The 18,885-nt window shown below is 46.2% G+C and overlaps 1 protein-coding gene across 4 annotated transcripts in view; it reads left to right on the forward strand.

The window, feature by feature from the left end:
* Positions 1-7,706: 7,706 nt before the first annotated feature.
* The window catches only part of TBC1D4 (TBC1 domain family member 4), a 117,685-nt gene continuing 106,506 nt past the window's right edge, over positions 7,707-18,885 (forward strand). For all 4 annotated transcript variants that reach the window (XM_066619691.1, XM_066619693.1, XM_066619692.1 and 1 more), the window contains exon 1: positions 7,707-8,487. In XM_066619691.1, coding sequence (XP_066475788.1) covers positions 7,852-8,487 — 636 coding nt within the window. In that variant the 5' untranslated portion in view covers positions 7,707-7,851. The remainder of the gene's footprint in view (positions 8,488-18,885) is intronic.

Below are 18,885 nucleotides of genomic sequence, written 5' to 3' on the forward strand. Positions count from 1 at the left end.
CTTCTGTATCTTTTGTTGCTATTCTTTTTCTCCTCCATTAAGACTGAGCTTTACCAGTTAAATCTGGAGGCCTCAACCGGTTTACAGATGTAAGTATTTCACACTGTGTATCGAAACTTGTTTTCAAAGGGCCAGGTATGGTGTTCTTCGCATGGGCCAGTGTTTTTCAGGTTACCCCTTCTGCTACAGACCCTTGTTCTCCCTCCCCCTTGCTGAGCACAAAAGTGGTCTTCACTACAGTGCAAGAAGCAGCACCTAGAAAGGAAAATTCTCTGCCTTTCCCCTGCGTTCAAGCCTTTTTGGATCTTGTTTACATGTGTGTTCTGTCAAAGCTATCTTGGAATCAATTGCAGAATACTTGTCAGCATGGTTGGCAACCTTCAGTCTCGAAAGACTATGGTATAAGCCTACAGCACCCGGTATTCCCAGGTGATCTCCCATCCAAGAACTAACCAGGCCTGACACTGCCTAGCTGACAAGATCAGGCATGACTCATATCTTGATTCTTATATTTACAATCGATACAATGCAAAGAATGCGACTCCTGACCAAGGCCCATCAAAATCAATTAGACAAGGCCCAATCCTGAACTCAGCCAGTGCTGGCGCTGAGCCCTAGTGCCAGCATTGGGTGCCGTAAACATACCGTAAAGCACATTTACAGCACCTGGTGAGTAAGGAGTGCCAACGATGGGCCTGCACTAGTCAGGTACCGGAACAGTGCCAGCAGGAAGAGGATGTGCTGCTGCTGGGGGTAAGTTCAACTGCCAGCCCATGCTGTAGCCTCTGGGGAGAGGAACTGACTCAGGTGAAGAACAGGATCAGCAGAGCTCAAAAGTGGGACACAGATTCCCTCAAATCTGTGCCGGCAAAATAGCCAGCACAGACTTGAGAAGCCTCATTGTGGGGCTTGGGGCTTCCCCCAAGGAGACCTCTGGCTGCTTCCTGGCACCCACTGGATACAATGCTTTGGTGCCACTGCTCCAGAGAGCACTAGGAAGCTCAGGATTGGGCTGTTAGTCAGTACTTACTTTAGCCCTGTTTATTATTATTATTATTATTATTATTATTATTATTATTATTATTATTATTAACAACAGTACTTATATACCGCTTTTCAACTAAAAGTTCACAAAGCGGTTTACAGAGAAAAATCAAATAACTAATGGCTCCCTGTCCCAAAAGGGCTCACAATTTAAAAGATGCAAAAAGGATCTTAAGATGCCTTTTAATCCTTTTAACGTCAAGGATACTTAGGATTCATGCTCTTTAAATACACCCCAACACAGTTCTTTCTCAAAGCAGCCGAGATGAACTGTGAATGCAAATCCATTTGCTCAGTTTAAGAGAAGCAGTCATTTGATGAGAAAGGTGTGATTGCTATTTACGGCCATTCTTCCACAGGAGTAGTCTCATTTAGTGGCATTCTTGGCCACTGCTCTTCCTGGGGCACACCCCAAGGGTACTGCCCCCTCGTGCCACTTGGAGGTGCCTGCCTCCCCCCTCCAAGCATTCCGAGGGCTGGGGAGGCTGCGTGAGGCCTCCCCGGCCCTCTGAAGGTCTTGTATAGCCTGAAGGCTGAAAATAATCACTTTTGGTTTTCAGTCAAAAACCAGAAGTGATAATTTTCAGCCTCCAGAAGGCTAAGGCCTTTGGAGGGCCGGGAAGGCCACGGACGGCTTCCCCAGCCCTCAGAATACCTCTAGGGGCAGCCCTTAGGAGGCGACCCTCAGATTGGTGATATCCCTCAGATTGGTGATATCAGCGTGCTGATTGAGTGCTGGGAGGGCTGCTGGGGGAAGTGGATAGTGGTGCAGCGCTGTCCCCCAAGCCTGGCACTCAGGACACTTGCACCCTTTGCCCACCTCAGGTATACCACTGGTCTCACTGTTGGTGCCTCCATAGAGGCATTAACAATACATCTGCTCTCTCTTTGCTTGCGTCTCCATCCTGCTGCAGACCAATGGCTCTCTCTTGCTAAAAGACAGCAACTGTTACCCTGCACATGCCTGATCTTGTCTGATCTTGGAAGCTAAGCAGGGTCAGGCCTGGTTAGTATTTGGATGGGAGAACGCCTGGGAATACTGGGTGCTGTAGGCTTATACCATAGTCTTTCGAGACTGAAGGTTGCCAACCATTGGCCCCTCATCATTAGCCGTAAGTGGCTCATGCCTGCACAAGTAGCAAAGATTGTTGCCGAGAGAACTGATTGAATTTCTAAAATAAATAAGTTGCTGATTATATATATTTCTTTAAAACTACGCTAAAACCAAGCAAGTTATGCTAAATTAGAAGCAGTTTTAACACCCACGGTGGTCCTTTTCGGGGGAGGGGGCAAAAGCCCTGGGTGCCATGCCTGTGTGTCTTGTGTGGGAGGCACCACTGCACTCGCCGTGCCACCACTGCTGCTTCTGCCTGCCCTCTGGAGTCTTTCTGATGGCCAGGGAGGCCCCAGGCTGCAACCCCGGGTGCTTCTGAGGCTTCCAGAGCACCGTTAAATAGTACTTCCAGATTTCATCAGAAAATTAGAAGTACTGTTTAAGGGCGCTCCAGAGGACTCAAATCACCTGGGGATGTTGCACAAGGCTCCAGAACAAAGGTGGTGTCTCCTTTCCAGGGGGGTGGTGACATATTGCAGTCCTGTGCCCCAGGGTATAAGGGATGTGGAGGGTGGGAAACATGGAAGAAGTAGTTCCTTAAGGTATTCTAAACGATTCTAAAGATATTTGGTCATGTTCGGAACTGTTCTGAGGCCATGTGCAGCTTCCACGGGCCTCTGGAGGTCCTAGAAAGGCGCCTCCAGTTTTTGCAACTTCTGGTTTTACCTTCTGTTGCTTTCAAGGGCATTCTAAGGCCTTTGGGGGGCCTTTCTGAGCGCTATGGAGGCCGTGTGCAGCCGCCATGAGCCTCAGAAAAACCTCTGTAGGTCCTACCAGGGCAATTCCGTTTTTCGCCGGAGGCCATTCTGTGGAAGCAGTATGCGGCCTCCAGAGGTGACCAGAGCACAGCTCCAGTCACCTCCAGAGGGCTCAGGTGGGGCCAAGTCTGGCTCCACACAGGTCCAGGGACCCGCGCTGAGCCAGATCCATGGATGGAAATTCCACAGATAAACAGGCTCCACCTGTACTTGTCAATGAGGAATTGTGCTCAATTGGACAAGAACACAGCTGCTCACAATGCCTCTTTAGAGTGAATTAACAAATTTTACAGCCCTGAATTGAGCATTCTTGTCACTGCCACAAGGAATAGTACTAATTTAACCTCAATGCTGGTATGCAGTATTGCAAATTTAATGCCAAATAAAGAGCATCCAGTGTTTGAACATCTAGGGGCATTTTCTTGCTCTTTTCTATGAAATTAGTCAGCATATAAATAGATACATGGCAAATTGTGTCATGAAAACATATTTTTGTTTTTACTTTGGAACTTTACACTTCACTAGTCGGGATAATAATGAAAAGTAAAACCTGTTTGTATGCTGCTATTGGAACATGGCTGGAATAGAAAAACAATTCATTGTTTATGCTGGGATTGCAAATTTAAGTCTTCCATTAGGAAACCTCCTGTAAATACTATCGTGATTTTTCGCACAATTGTGATGTTTGCTAGGACCAGCTGTCTGTCTGCTGTAGGTGAAGTTCTACCCCAAGAGACAGATAATGAACCCACAAGGAATACAAGGTTTTTATAAGCGGTGAGTGCCTTTTTATGACATTGGCTTAATTGCTTGTCTAATAGGCTTCAGCCCTCTTTGGAATAAGAGAGAATAGTTGTTTTGTATCAAGAGCTAAACTGGGAAACGTTCTTGCTGAATCAGAATAATTTGTATTCACGCATCTTTAGTTCCATTATGCTGTCACAAACCCAAGGTGCCCAGAAAAATAACACAACACCTAACAGACAAGATTTTGTGGACACAAAATGGAAGAACCTGATAATTATCACAAGTGTTAAGTCTGGCTCAATAAACTGCAAAGTTAAAAAATTCAGCATCATAAGTGGTTCAAAGATATCCTGTAGTCTGCTAATAGGAGTATGCAGAATATTGGACAGGATCTACATACAGCAGTCCAATTGTACATTTGCTGTGAAGATAATTGTTTAGCTAAGCTATTTCAGAAGATTTTGAGTACAGTTGGAGAAAGGGCTGAAAGGAGTTAACTGCCCTGCTGATTGCCACACAGCACTGCAAGAATTTAGACATGCCTATGGTTGGAAAATTTACTGCTACACAAGCCAAGGGATATTTGAGAAGTGTTTAAAAGTCCCCAAGAAGCTGATGTCCCATTTTTAAGGGCCTTTTTGCACTAATCATTCCTGGACTGTTTTTCATACTGAAAAGATCTTCTGAAAACAGTTGCTTTAGTCTTGACCATATTTGATATATCCATACTTAGAGCCCAATTCTAAGAGGTCTGAGCATGGGTGCTGAGCTCCAGTGCCACCACTAGGTGTCATAAATGTGCCATAAAGCACCCTCTGTGTTGGGGTCACAAGCCAGCACCAGTTGGCTGGCCAGCTGGAAGCCACATGGAGCAAGGGAAGAGCTCCAGATGGCAGTAGTGACTTTTGGGGTGGGGAAGGAACTGGGGCAGGAGGGGGGTGGGACATATCCTATCCTCCATATTGGGTTGCGAAGCACAACACAGAGGTTTCCAAGTCTCCGCCAGCAAAATAGCTGGCGCAGACTTGAGAAGCCCCATTACAGGAAGGGGATGAAAGTCCCCTTTTCCAGAGGAGCCCTCCAGCAGCCCCCGCAGAGCCACTGGATACAGTAGTAGCCATTTTGATGCTGTTGCACCTGGTGGCACCACCAGGAATAGGATTGGGCTGCCTATACAGATTGGTCATCTGTTAGAAGAAAAAATTGAAATACTTGAGTCATCACTACCCACTGATCAAAACTGCTTTAAAAAACCTTTAAACCACAGTCCTTTAAACTTTAAGTGGGAAGGACTGTGGTACTGTTTCAGTGATTAAAAACTAGTAGACTTTCCCAGCATCATATCTGTAACATTTGTGTTATGGATCCTTGAATGTATATATTACATTCTATAGGCCAGTGTTTCTCAAACTGTGGGTTGGGACCCACTAGGTGGGTCAATATTTCATTTCAATATTTTTTTTTTAATATATTAGACTGGTATGTAACTGCATTTGGGGAAACATTACAGATCTGTACTTTTAACAGGCTACTATATTCGTATATGCTTTTAACAATGATAGTCACTCCTGGGTAAGTGTGGGTAGGATTCCAGCCTAGGATTGTTAAAAATTTTCCTGCTTGATGATGTCACTTTCGGTCATGACATCACTTCTGGTGGGTCCTGACGCTAAACACTTGAGAACCACTGCTATAGGCTATTCTATTTTTTAGAAAAATTTCCTGGCCTGTTGAATAAATGCCTCTTCACAAAGCACCTTTTCAATTAGCTAAACTCTTCAACACTTTGAGATATAGGAAGCTGGACTAGATGGGCCTTCGGCATGATCCAGCAGGGCTCTTCTTATGTTTTTATGTAGCATATTTGGGGATGGCCCTACAAAGCAGAAAAGTGCCAGCACTGAAATGGCTAGTAGTATGAGTCAGGTTTGTGTTTTTGTGTTAGCCATAATAGACTCAAATGGCAGTACAGATATATGTGCCTTAAAGACAGGGATACCATCTGAGGAACATGTCCTTAGGCGATGTGCAGCGCAATCCTATCTTGTGTTGGAACAGGCAGGTCAGGCGGCCTGCACTGTATCCAGTGCAAGATAGGCCCCCAAAGTGGCTTAGCCAGAGGTAAGGGGAAAGTTTCCCCTTACCCCTGGGTAAATCACTGCAGCCTCAATGGGTCTCCTCAAACTTGCACCACCTCCTAAGGTGGCATAAGCCCGAGGAGAGCAGAGCAGATTGAAATGGCTCCGTGCTGCTTTCTTTCAAGAACGACTACATTCAAGGTGTTTCATTCCGATCTGGCTTCACCTTCTGGGCTCCATCCTCCCACGCTCAGAGCAGATGGAATGGCTCAGCTTCAGCTTGTCAGCTGCTTCAAGGTCGCACGGTGCCGGTGGCCTCGAACAGTTGCAAATTGGCAGCCAATTCCCATAATAGTGGGGTCGCCCTATCTGAACATTTTAAATCTTGGTTCAGGACAGGCAGGAGCAGCCATGGCAGATTTGTTTTTCTAAGGGCACAGCCTAACCAGGTCTACTCAGAAGTAAGTCCTATTTTGTTCAATAGGGCTTACTCTCAGGAAAGTGTGGTTAGGATTGCAGCCTAACTGTCTGAGAGCCCAATCCTATCCCATTTTCCAGCACTGGAAAATGGGATAGGATTGGGCCCTGAATCCTTTTCCCATTGCTTTGAGCAGGTGGGAGGGAATCAAAGATCAATTTTTTTTTGTATAATTAAAAAACCCATGGTTTATTGCAAGCTCTCCTACACCTAACCATGACCACACATGCAACAAAAACCTAAGTATATTAACTCAAGTGACAATAATTGCTTTAGCCTACAAGAGTACTTTTCTGTTGCAGATTGTCAGAATACATTCATTAGTCTTTTAAAGTGGCTCAAAACTCTTTCATGTATGTTTTTGTTCCACTTGAAGTGTGGTTAGGTGTGCAGTCTTACTGAGAAGCTCCACTAATTCAATGGAACTTATTCCCATGGAAAAGATCTGCAATCCTTAGCAATTCTCACGTGGGAGTAGGGGAAGCATCTAGCTGCTCTTTTTGCATGCATCTATGTTTTTCCATTTTTGAATTGTGATATGATGGTCTTTGGTATACAATGAAGTTCATAGAATGGAACGAAGTGTTGGTGGATTCAGAACGAAGTTGCATCTGCTTGGGCTGTTTGGCTGCAATCCTGACTTTACTTGCAAGGGAGTCCGGTTGCAGCCAGCAGGATGTGCATCCCAGGAAGTATGCTTCCGATTGACCTTGTAAGGGGCAGCTGAACTTTTAAGAGACTTGCAGCACAATCCTATGCCTGTCTAGTCAGAACTAAGTCCCATTAGAGTCTATTGGGCTTACTCCCAGGAAAGTGTGGATAGGATTGCAGCCTTAAAGTCTGGCAGGGCATGCGAGGTCCAGGGCACACATGCTCATTGGCGCTGCCCGCGTCGACGACGGAAGAGGCGTGGAGGTGGGGCCCAAGCCTATGCATGTCTACTCATTATAGTGAATGGGGCTTACTCCCAGGAAAGTGTGGATAGGCTTGAAACCTGAGAGCTCAATCCTATGCATGTCTACTCAGACATAAGTCCCATTATAGTCAATGGCTGTTACTCCCAGGAAAGTGTGGATAGGCTTGCAGCCTGAGACCTCAATCCTATGCATGTCTACTCAGAAGTAAGTCCCATTATTGTCAATGGCTGTTACTCCCAGGAAAGTGTGGACAGACTTGCAGTCTGAGCGCTCAAGCCTACGCATGTCTACTCAGAAGTAAGCCCCATTATAGCCACTGGGGCTTACTCCCAGGAAAGTGCGGCTAGGACTGCAGCGCGAGACCGCCCGGCGCTTGCAGCTGCGTGCAGGACCCCTGGTGGGGAGGCGCGTTCCGCTTTGTTTTGACTGGCGGAGGAGGAGGGACTTTCCCCCTTTCTGCTTTGCGGGCTGACTGCAGGCGAGAGCGGCCTCCCTGCCCTGCCTCGCCTCGCCTCCGAGGGAAAGGAGGGAGCAGCAGCACAGGGCTTCCCTCTCACTGGCGCTGCCGCGTGGAGGGCGGGCCCAGGAGGCGGGCGTGGATGGGGACAACAGCCCTGGCAAGGCGGCGGCGGCAGCAGCACGCTCGTGCCGTGGGGGACCGCGTCGCCCCGGGGACTGCTCGCCACGACCTGGGGGGCTTTGGAGACGGGGCTGAATGAATGGAGCCCGGCTGGCGGGGGCAGTAGCCGCGGGCGCCGCCTGGCTGGCTCCTCGCCGCGCGCTGCAGCAGGGACCGGAGCGCGCCCAGCCTCTGCACGCTTACGCAGAAGTAAGCCCCGCCGAAGAAGCGCCGGGACCGCAGCCCCCTCGGGAGCAGCCAGGCGACCTCATGGAGAAGCCGAGCGCCGCCGAGCCCTTTTCCCACCCGCTGGAGCCCGAGGCCGAGGCGCAGGCAGGCAGGGCGGCGGGCCTCGCGGAGAGGCGCTTCAGGCTGTGGTACGTGGGCTGCTCGTGCCTGGACAGGCGCACCACGCTGCCCATGCTGCCCTGGCTGATGGCCGAGATCCGGCGGCGCAGCCAGAAGCAGGAGCCCAGCGCCGTGCCCGCCCGCGAGGTGCTGCTGCTGCTGGGCTCGCCCAACCTGCGCTGCGTCCCCACCGCGGCCAGCCCCGCGGGCGGCGGCGGGGCCAACCCGGCCGTCTTCATCTTCGAGCACAAGGCGCAGCACATCTCCCGCTTCGTCCACAACAGCCACGACCTCACCTACTTCGCCTACCTGATCAAGGCGCAGCCCGACGACCCCGAGTCCCAGATGGCCTGCCACGTCTTCAGGGCCACCGACCCCAGCCAGGCAAGTCCGCCCCAGGAGTGCCCGCTGCTCCCTCGGCCCACGCGCTGCGCTGCGGTGGACACTACCCGCCTCCAGCTCCTTGCTTCGCCACCAAGCTCGCTCCTTGGCGAGCACTGGCTGCAATCCTAGCCACGCTTTCCTGGGAGTAAGCCAATTGGCTGCAATGGGACTTACTTCTGAGTAGACAGGCATAGGATTGAGCTCATTGTCTCTCTGCCTAACCTACCTCACAGGGTCGATGTGAAGATAGCAACTTCAAGGGCAGCAGCAGAATGCCCAGTGCTGCTTGAAAGACAGTCTGGATAAAAAATGTGAACATAAAAATATGAACATCCCTCTGCCCTCATGCAGCCCCATTCTGTGCAGGTTTACTTGGAAGTAAGTCTCAGTGTGCACAGTAGAGCCGGCTCCCAAGGAAGTCCCCAGGATTGCATCCTGAAAGTGTTATCTCCACGATCACAAAATAAGAGTACTTTGCAGGGGAATGCACCTCCCTACATGGTAGCAGCAACTGTGCTTTTCTTATTTTGAAGTCATCATTTCTGTGGTACTTTTCCATGACTGTACTGCTTTTTGTCACACAACCTGCTGAGGCTGCAATTTTATGAACACTTGCTTAAAAATGTGTCCAACTTAATTCAGGCAGGCTTACCCCCAAACAAACACAGGATTGGTTGAGTCTGTTAAGCTAGTGAGGTAGTTTAGGGTGTGAAAGATTTGTCAAGGCTGCCTACTGAGGTTAAGGAGGGCTTGAAACTAGGTGTCCAGTATGCTGCTGTTTGCACCATACTCCCCCCTTCCCGATATTTTGAGTACTGACCTGGGTGATGTTGGTGCAAAAGCTTTCTCTATTTCCCCCCTTGCTCATCCCATGTGGTGTAGTGTAGCAAGGTAATATAGGACAGCAGAATTTTGTGTGTTCACTCAGAAGTAAATCCAATTATGTTTAGTGAGACTTAGGGCCAGATCCTGAAGTCCCAGCAGATACCATTCACTGGTGCTGAGTGTCACAAATGTGTCCTGAGGCACACCTGTGAGACTCAGTGCTGGGTCAGCACTGGCACAGTGCCAGTCAGAGGCCCACTGCATGCCACCTGGAGCAAGGGACAAGCTCCAGGTGGCAAAGAGGTGAGTCAAGGTGGGGGGAGGCAGAGTAGGAGGGGTAGGACTAGCAGAGTTCTGTTCTGCCAGATCCATACCACATGTTGGGCCTCCAGGCCCAACATGGTCCTCCTCAACTCTGTACCGTCCGGTGCATACTTGAGTAGCCCCATTGTGGTGCCTAGTCCCTTACCTAGGGGAAGGGAATGAATGTCCTCTGAGGAGCTGCCAGCAGCTGCTCTGCATGCTCAGGATGCAGCAGTTTCCATTTTGGTACCACTGCTCCTATGGACAGCTCAGGAGTGGGGTGCCACTCCCAGGGAATTCTGTATAGGATTGCAGCCTTAGAAGCTGACCAGGCATAGTGTGACCACTTGTGGTCTGGGTTCAGATGAAGGTTTGCACTATTACAACTTTTGTCATGCTTCAGGATGGCAAACCCTTTCCATTTGAAAAGTTCAGTTATATGCCTCCTATTTGTCACCAAGTTGTCAGTAGATGAGGTGGGTTTTGTACCTGGATGCATGCAAAGCTAGGACTAATTGATGTTGGCCCTTAACTGAGCAGATGGTTAAAAATGGATTGAACTGTTCTCTGGATTGGGAGAATGGTACAAAAAGGGATGGTTATCAAAAGCAACATGAGGACAATCTCAATGTGAGGGCATTCTGCTGATATTCTCAACTTGCCCCATGAAATAGAAGGCATGGCTTGTTCATGTCCTGGCCCCTCTTCTTGCATCCAGATGAATTTGCCTTTAATCATTTGGATGAACTGCCCTACCTCATACAGTTGGGAAATGTGTTGGGCAGGACACTTACTGAGGAAGTGATGAGAGGAGCCAGGCATGATATTGCAAGTCATGGGAGACTGAACAATAAAGTATAATCCAAACTGACCTGCTGTCTTGGGAGGGCGAGTGGTTTCCTAGATAGACTTATAGCATTGGACTGTAAATGTAATAGGGGAAATCAGAATGGGCACCTGCATTCATAAATCTTTTGAATCTTTGGTTGCATGGGTGGTACCCTATCAGATTAGTAGTGCCTACTATGATGTTTAAATTAGCTGTTTTGCAATCCAGTGAGATAGGTGGGAAAAAGATGAATCAACTTCCCAATGAACTATATAGGGTATCCGATTGTGCATAGGTATATATCAAGTTAAATCAAGAAAAATAGCTAGGTCACAACCTTTGCTTACACTTGAGTAATGCTATGGATGCCAGTGGAACTATTCTGGGACAAGCCATTTAAGAACTGCAGCTAATACTTGTGCTGAATTTTCTCTGCTATAAAAATCAGCCATGCAAGTCGTGTGACTCTGCATTAATTAAGGAACTTCTAATGATCCTGTTCGCTGAATTAGTTAGTAGGAGCAAACAGTCAAAATAGGGCAGTGGAGGGGGGAGGGTCAGGGAAGAGAGAAAAGGAGGAGATACAGTGAGTGCAGTGTGTTTTTTTTCTTAACTAAACACTGAAAATACAATGCCTAAATGCAAAGGACAGTTCTGCTTTCAGTGGACTTCAAAAATAATGAATCCAATAGTTGCAGCAGTATTGGTAGAGGTGTTTGTTTTGAGTTAATAAGATAGGATTACAGCCTATGTCTTACTGAACACAATGGGCTTAAATAACAGTTTTCAATACTTCTAGGCATAGGTGAAAATGTTTCCTGTTGGTCATGAATACTTCCAGATAGCTCTATTCTTCTAGTAAAATCTCTAAATCTATATTGCCCCAGTCTAACCCACTCTGACAAATGCTGACAACATGACATGATTGAGACATACAAAATTATGCAGGGAATGGACAGAGTGGATAGGGAGATGCTCTTTACACTCTCACATAATACCAGAACCAGGGGACATCCACTAAAATTGAGTGTTGGGCGGGTTAGGACAGACAAAGGAAAATATTTCTTTACTCAGCGTGTGGTCGGTCTGTGGAACTCCTTGCCACAGGATGTGGTGCTGGCGTCTAGCCTAGACGCCTTTAAAAGGGGATTGGACAAGTTTCTGGAGGAAAAATCCATTATGGGGTACAAGCCATGATGTGTATGCGCAACCTCCTGATTTTAGGAATGGGTTAAGTCAGAATGCCAGATGTAGGGGAGGGCACCAGGATGAGGTCTCTTGTTATCTGGTGTGCTCCCTGGGGCATTTGGTGGGCCACTGTGAGATACAGGAAGCTGGACTAGATGGGCCTATGGCCTGATCCAGTAGGGCTGTTCTTATGTTCTTATGAATGTTCACTGTATGCCATTCCAAATTCAAGCCTACAGTAGTGTGATATATACTGGCCTGTAGCAGTACATGATACCCAAATATTGTTGGGTGTTTTCAATTACATTTTTCAAAAATCTCTCCCGTTCTCATGAGGTTCCAGGTTATGATCTGACTCTGATAAGTCTAGTTAGTGTTTGGGTGGGCAAGTCCATGTATACCATGTTTTGCCTGATTCCCACTCCAAGTTTCACTTAGAGAACTATGTGCACTTTCAACTAATTGGCTCCCCTTCTTTCCCCAAAATGACCCAAGTTCTGACTTGCAGCACTGCTGGACCCCACCACCAGAGTAGCTTGCCTGTTTAACCTACAGAGGTCCTCCTTCCTTCCAGCAGCCTCCTGCCACTACAGCAGCCCCTTGGTTCTCAGCAAGTCTTGGGCACAGCAGCCAAACACCAGTCTTAGTGTCTCCAGCAGCTTCCAAAGTCCATTCACACATCAGTCCATCAGCAGTTCCAGTAGTCCATTAGCTCCTCAGTCCATCAATCCAGGCTCTTTCCTAAAGTTTTCCTTCTTCTACTACCCACACCAAACTCTCCCTTCATCAGGTGATTTTATGCCTGAGGGCCCTATTGCCTTCAAGTGGCTGCAGCTGTGCAAGCACACCCTCTGCTGAATGCCCAGGCCTTAACCCTTAAAGGGGCCACTGCTGACTCCACATTCTACCTCCTTGCCAGATCTTCTGCTATTCCAAGACATATCACCACAAGTTTTATTATGGATGAAAAATAGGATATACTGTATATACTCGCCTATAGGTAAAAAAATTTATGGCTAAAACACAGCCTGAGATCCTGGGTCAACTTATACCTGGGTCAATACAGTGAATGAAGCTGGGTCCTCTGGGAGCTTCTGGGAAGCTTATGGAAGCTCAGCAGCTGTCTGGTGAAGTTGGGCGGGGGGGGGGGGGCCTGGAAATGGGCTGAGAAGCAGGAAGCAGGTGGAGAAAAAGGAGAATTTTTACCAGTAATTTCGGTATTCAGAGGCAGCCATTTTAGCCTCTTCTCCAGACAGGAAGAAAAGTGAAGGCGCTTCTGGGAACTGTAGTCTGTATGGGCTGCTGCTATGGAATGCAGCAACCCCCCCACAAAGCCTCTCCACAATTCCCAGAAGCCCCTTTGTCTCCCTTCCAGTTTGGAGAAGGGAAATGCCTCCTTTTCTTTTGCTGCTGCTCAGAACATTCCTGGCAAGTCATTTGCAAAGAATTTCACCCCCAAATTTAGGGGTCTGGTTATTAAAACCCCAGCCTATGATCCTCATTTCCATCTGAAACAAGGTCCTAGGCTGCAGTGCACAAGTACTTAAGAATAGCACTCATGGAAAGCAGTGGCTCTGCTTCTGAGTAAAGAGGGTTGCAACTGTGCACAGCTCAGTCCTTGTTGCTTGTATCCCTGCTGTGAACTTAACTGCACACTCCCAATTGCATGTTTTATGTTGCATGTTATATGCAGAGCCTCTGGCGAAACACCAGGCACCTTAAAGAAGGATTTGATGGTTCCACTGGTATGCTGTTTACAGGCACTTACTCTGACAGTGTTTACACAAATGTTGTGAAGACCAGAATTTTAAAAGTTAATGTCAAAAATGCATCTTATGCTCTTTTATTGTATTTTTAATTAATTAGAAACTGTACAGTTTTTAGGTAACAATTACTGGAAGGTTATTTTTCAAGATCTGGCTTCAGGTAGAATCAGACAAAATTATAGTCAGACCCCCCCTAAGTTTAATCCCCAACTTATCCGAGGGTCGTAGACAATTCCATGATTTGGGGCTCAAAACCTGTCCTCGACTTATAGGTGTCTGCGGTAAATGTAATAAGTGAATAAAAAAATCTCTGCCTTACATCCCACGGCACTCATTGTACCACAGAGGTGGAGCATTTAGCTAGGAAAAAAAAATCCAAGTCTGCTACACTCTTCATGAATCTTGAGGATTAACTTTTTAAAATCAGAACTCAAATATAATATCTCCTTTCACAGAGAAACAGCCATTTTTCCAGACATGTGAACCTGTTCTTAGAGGATTGCTCTGAGATGTAGAGCATTACAAGGTTTAGTTTAGAACTGTGCTATCTTCAACATTAATAATTCTCTTACTTCTAGTGATGTTTAAATCCTCTGCTATTAATGGGAGTTGTTTCAAGGTGCATCCAGAGAATAGGCTCCATCCAGAGAATAGGCTCCTGATCTCTTGTCTTGGCATTTGTACCCTAAAAGGCAAGTGTGGGGAATTAAAGGACCTAACTTTTGTGATCTGGCTGATGGTGCCCTTGCCAGTGCAAATTGCACTGCTGTTTGATACAATAAGGCTTAGTCACAACTGTGCCATAAAAACTGTAACTGATGTACATAGTTAATAGTCTGAAACTGAAGGTGCATGATGCAGTTTTACTGCTGAAGCAAAGAGCAGGTCTGGCTCTATAAGCTCCCTGGGTCAGATCCTATCTGGGAACTATCTGGGAACTTACTCTGATCTTCTTGGAGGAAGAACACTTCTGGAATTGTGGTTTAAGTATTCACAACACATGGGTTTTTACATCTAGACAAGTGGTTTTCAAACTTTTTAGCACCGGGACCCACTTTTTAGAATGATAATCTGTGGGGACCCACCAGAAGTGCTGTTATTAAAATGAAAGCAATGTCATGGCCGGAAGTGACATCATCAAGCAGGAAAATTTTTAACACCCCCTATGTGACAAAATCAATTAAGTAAGTTAATTAAAAGTTTACATTAAGTATAAGTTTAAACATTTATTTAAAATAAAAAAGAACCCTCCCAAGCAGTTGTTGATCTGTTTTTTTAAAAGTTCTCCTAACATCCCAATGCCTGCAATCCTATCCACACTTACCAGGAGGTCTGGTCTAGAGGGTAGAGCCTCCATTTGCCTGAAGATTAACATCCACAAGGTCGCCAGTTCGAGGCCACCGGCACCGTGCGACCTTGAAGCAGCTGGCAAGCTGCAGCTGAGCTGTTCCATCTGCTCGGAGTGTGGGAGGATGGAGGCCAGAATGTTAAACCAGATCGGAGTGTAACAGCTTGAATGTGGTGGTTCTTGAAAGAGAGAACCTTCTTTCAATTTGTAAAAATCCCTGCGTGGATTTAATAAGCCTGCCTATGTAAACCGCCTTGAATAAAGTCTTGAATAAAGACCAAGAAAGGCGGTATATAAATACTGTAATTATTATTAATTATTATTATTACCTGGGAATAAGCCCCATTGACTATCATTGTTGACCGCATATACATAGTAGCCTGTTAAAGTTCAGATCTGTAACATTTCCCCGAATGCAGTCACATACCATGTGAGCATCAAGTCTAATGTCTGAAAATAAAATACACATTGAAATGAATGGGGACCCACCTGAAACCCACCCACATTTTGAGGAACACTGATCTAGACATTACTAGCCCAAAATTGAACCTGACAGTTTGCAATTAGGTTTCCTCAGGAATCAGGAAATTTTTTTTTCCTTTTAGTCTTCTCTCTGGAAAAACCTTTCTGACTTTGAAATTTTTGTTAATGTTTGCACTCCAAATCATATCTACCATGCTCTTTCCAGTTCACACTTGATGCCGTGTAGTAGTTTTGTAGTCACAGACATGGAATGAAAGGGCCTGTTCCCTGAATCTATATTTGTTCCTCCTCGGGCAGCAGTAGGTTCAGATGCCCAATTTTACCTCCTACTGCTGAAAAATGGGCAGTGTGAAAATACTGGAGTTGGGTTGTGTATGTCCTCTGAGTGTTCCAGGGTGAGAATGGTCAATTCATTGCACAGCAAGACTGTAACCTTTTCAAACAACTTGGCTTCTAATTCTGTTTAGCAAATAATAATACAGCAATCTGACCATCCTTAGGAAAGAGATAAAATGTCTGCTTCCTCTGCTTCCTTTAAAGCTCTGCATGGAGTAGTACGTTGTTAGGGCCTTTCAAGTTTTTTGTCAGAGCAAAGGTAAATGAAGCATATAAACAGAATATCTTATCACATAACATCAGGAATGGAAAAATATTTTGGCTAGATATGTAGTCTTTGAAGTCTTTAGAGTGCACTTAAATTACTCATGTTGCAATCAATGAGAAATAAAAATGCTCAACTTTATGCATCAAGATCTTTCTGGAAAAGTTCATGTTGGCTTAACTGACATGGTGCTTTTGGCTTTTTGCTTTGTAATGTGGATGAGTAGTGGAAGAGGATTTCAGTTTCTACATATTTTATGTGCTTTGTTCTGATATTTCTGATGTTTCCAAGAACTGACATCAGGCTGATATACTGATAAGCTGACCTAGGTGGCAGAGAGGAGTTGCCGTCAAGTGGAGCGTGGGAGGCGAAGGGCCAGAGAGAGGCCAAACCGGCAAGGAATCCAGCTAGAAAAGGAGTTATATGAAAGACTAGAACTATTCAATTGTAAAAATCCCTACGGGGTGGGGGGGTTTAGAACAGCCTGCCTATGTAAACCGCCTTGGATTAAAGTCTGAGGAGAAATCTGACGACCAAAGAAAGGCGGTATATAAATACCTGTATAAATATCAGATTTTTGCAGACTGAGAACTGGTTCTAAACTCTTCTGAGCATGAGAAATACATTCTACAAATTCAGCATTTCCCCATCAGAAATGGGTTAGAGAATGATCGCTACTCAAATTATTAAATAACAATTCATTATTCTGAATTTGGTTCTTCAGTTTGATATTTTTATCATAGAAATGCTTAGGCCTGGACTCCTCCTTTTCAAAGACCACACATTAAATTTCTCTGTACAGCGTATTAACTTTCTCCATATATTGCCAATAAAAAGAGCCTGGCTAGATCAGGCCCAGGGCCCATCTAGTCCAGCTTCCTGCATCTCACAGTGACCCACTAGATGCCTCTGGGAGCACACAAGACCACAACATACTTGTATCTTGCCACTTCCCTGCATCTGGCATTCTGTTTACCTTTGCACCCCCCAACGAAGACACCAGACTGCACTTGAGGGATGTGAGGGTGAATAGAATGCCAGATGCAGGGGAATGCTGGCCCAAGACCTCTTGGTGCCTGAGGCCATGTGCCAAATGTTGCCCCCCCTTTTTCCTCATGATGTCCCAGCCTCTCCTTCATATGCCTTCTGCTCTGTTCCTCTTCTTCCTTTTTCCAGGACTGGGAGTGGGAGGAGGAGGGGAAGCAATGAGGGGATGGGTGTGTATGCAGTAAACCAATCTGCTGCCTGAGGCAACAACTTCAGTTGGCTTTCACAGCTGTCTTTTCACAGCTCTCCTATGAGGATGTTCTGTGCTGAGAGAAGCATGCTTTGGTAGCTGATTGACTCATTAAGTTGTAGTATTGGACTATAAATAGGTAACTAATTGTAGCTAGGGGTAGCCTAGACAAGAATTTGCTTTTCAAAACAGTAAGCTCTTCCAGGAGACCTTTTTTACAGTTGCCAGCACAGATTAATCTCAATCAAAGCAGCAGTTCTTAGTGGAGATATTTATAATACTGATACAGGAAGAGACAATTTCCTCCTCTAAAAATGATCAGGAAAATTTTACTATGTTGGCTTTTGTTCTGGAACTGCATATCTGTTTTCAGATGCTACTAATATTTTCCCAGAATTAAATGCCACATTATGTCAATCCTGTGTTTTCAGCCACTGTCATATGTCGTTTTACTTGCTCATAACATGATTTGTCATTGTGTAGTGTTTCCTCACACCTGCTCCATATCTTTGGCAATCATAGGTGTGATCATGGAGAAATATGACAAGTCAGATTGTAGGAAAGTGACACTATATCTTATGGGAAGAAAAGGAAGACTGTTGAGTAAATGGGGAGGCTGTTTTCAGCAGCCCCCTTTATCTGACATAATAGGTAGCTTGGTGTTCACTGCTTTGATGCCCTCTTGAAGAATGGAGTTTCCTTTTCCCTTAAGGCAGTGGTTCTCAAACTTGTAGGGAGCATAACTCTCTAAGTAAGTCTTTGTGGGGGAGGGGGGAGGGCAGTGACGAAATCCCCAGGATCTCGTCACGATGGTGTGAGGGGGGTGCTTTTACTTACTTTGGGCATCTGAAAGCAGCAGGTGGTGTGGGGAGTCTCATGTAGCCCTCCTCAGGGCTCCCCAAGTGTTAGAATGTTGAGAAACAGTGCGCGCAAACCACCTCCTGTAAACTGGAAGTGGTTTGCACGTGCAGTTTCTCAACATTCTAACACTCGGGGAGCCTTGCAGAGGGCTGTGCAGGGCTCCTAGCATCTCCTGTTACTTGCAGACACCCAAAGTAAGTAAAAGCACCCCCATCGCCCCCCTTAGTGATGTGATCCTGGGGATTGCATTGCTGCCTCCCCCCTTCCCCTACCTCTTAAAGGGACAGGGAAGCTTTACACAAATTGATGGGTTGTGACTCACCACTTTGAGAACCACTTCCTTACGATATGTATATCTCAATGCTACATGACAGAAGCTGATGAACTGATATGGGGAACGGGAGGATGTCTATGTCTCTAAAGCAGGGGTCTCCAAACGTTTTGTCCAGAGTGCCGCATCAAATGTCTGGCACAGTTTTGAGGGCTGAAAAAAATTTAAATATAAAATTTATGTAAATAAATTAGAGATGGAACTTAGATCTGTGAATAAATGAGTGAATGGGCTCATTCATTCAACTTCTCTGGCCCTTAGAACACCCTTCAGATGCAACCAGACCATAGTTCCAGGCAGGATCAGCAAAGTGGGCCAGGAGCTTTCAGGGGACAAGAGGCTGGCCATGGGCCAGATAGAGGCTCTCTGTGGGCCGCATCTGGCCCCCCAGGCCGGGGTTTGGAGACCCCTGCTCTAGATGAGGAACTTGGATGCTTGGTTTCAGAAGCTGATATTTTAGCAAGCCAAGCTACATTTTTGTTAGTCCTAATCAATCTTTCCCAAGCTTCTCATGGTAGGGATACAACCCAAATTTACAGAATGGCCTGAGCATGTGCATATTAACCTAATGCATTTTCCTCCAAAGAGCTTTGACTGTCTCCTTGATTTGTTTATTTAAAGTATTA

This window comes from Tiliqua scincoides, chromosome 3, assembly GCF_035046505.1.
Source record: "Tiliqua scincoides isolate rTilSci1 chromosome 3, rTilSci1.hap2, whole genome shotgun sequence".
Taxonomy (NCBI): Eukaryota; Metazoa; Chordata; class Lepidosauria; order Squamata; family Scincidae; genus Tiliqua; species Tiliqua scincoides.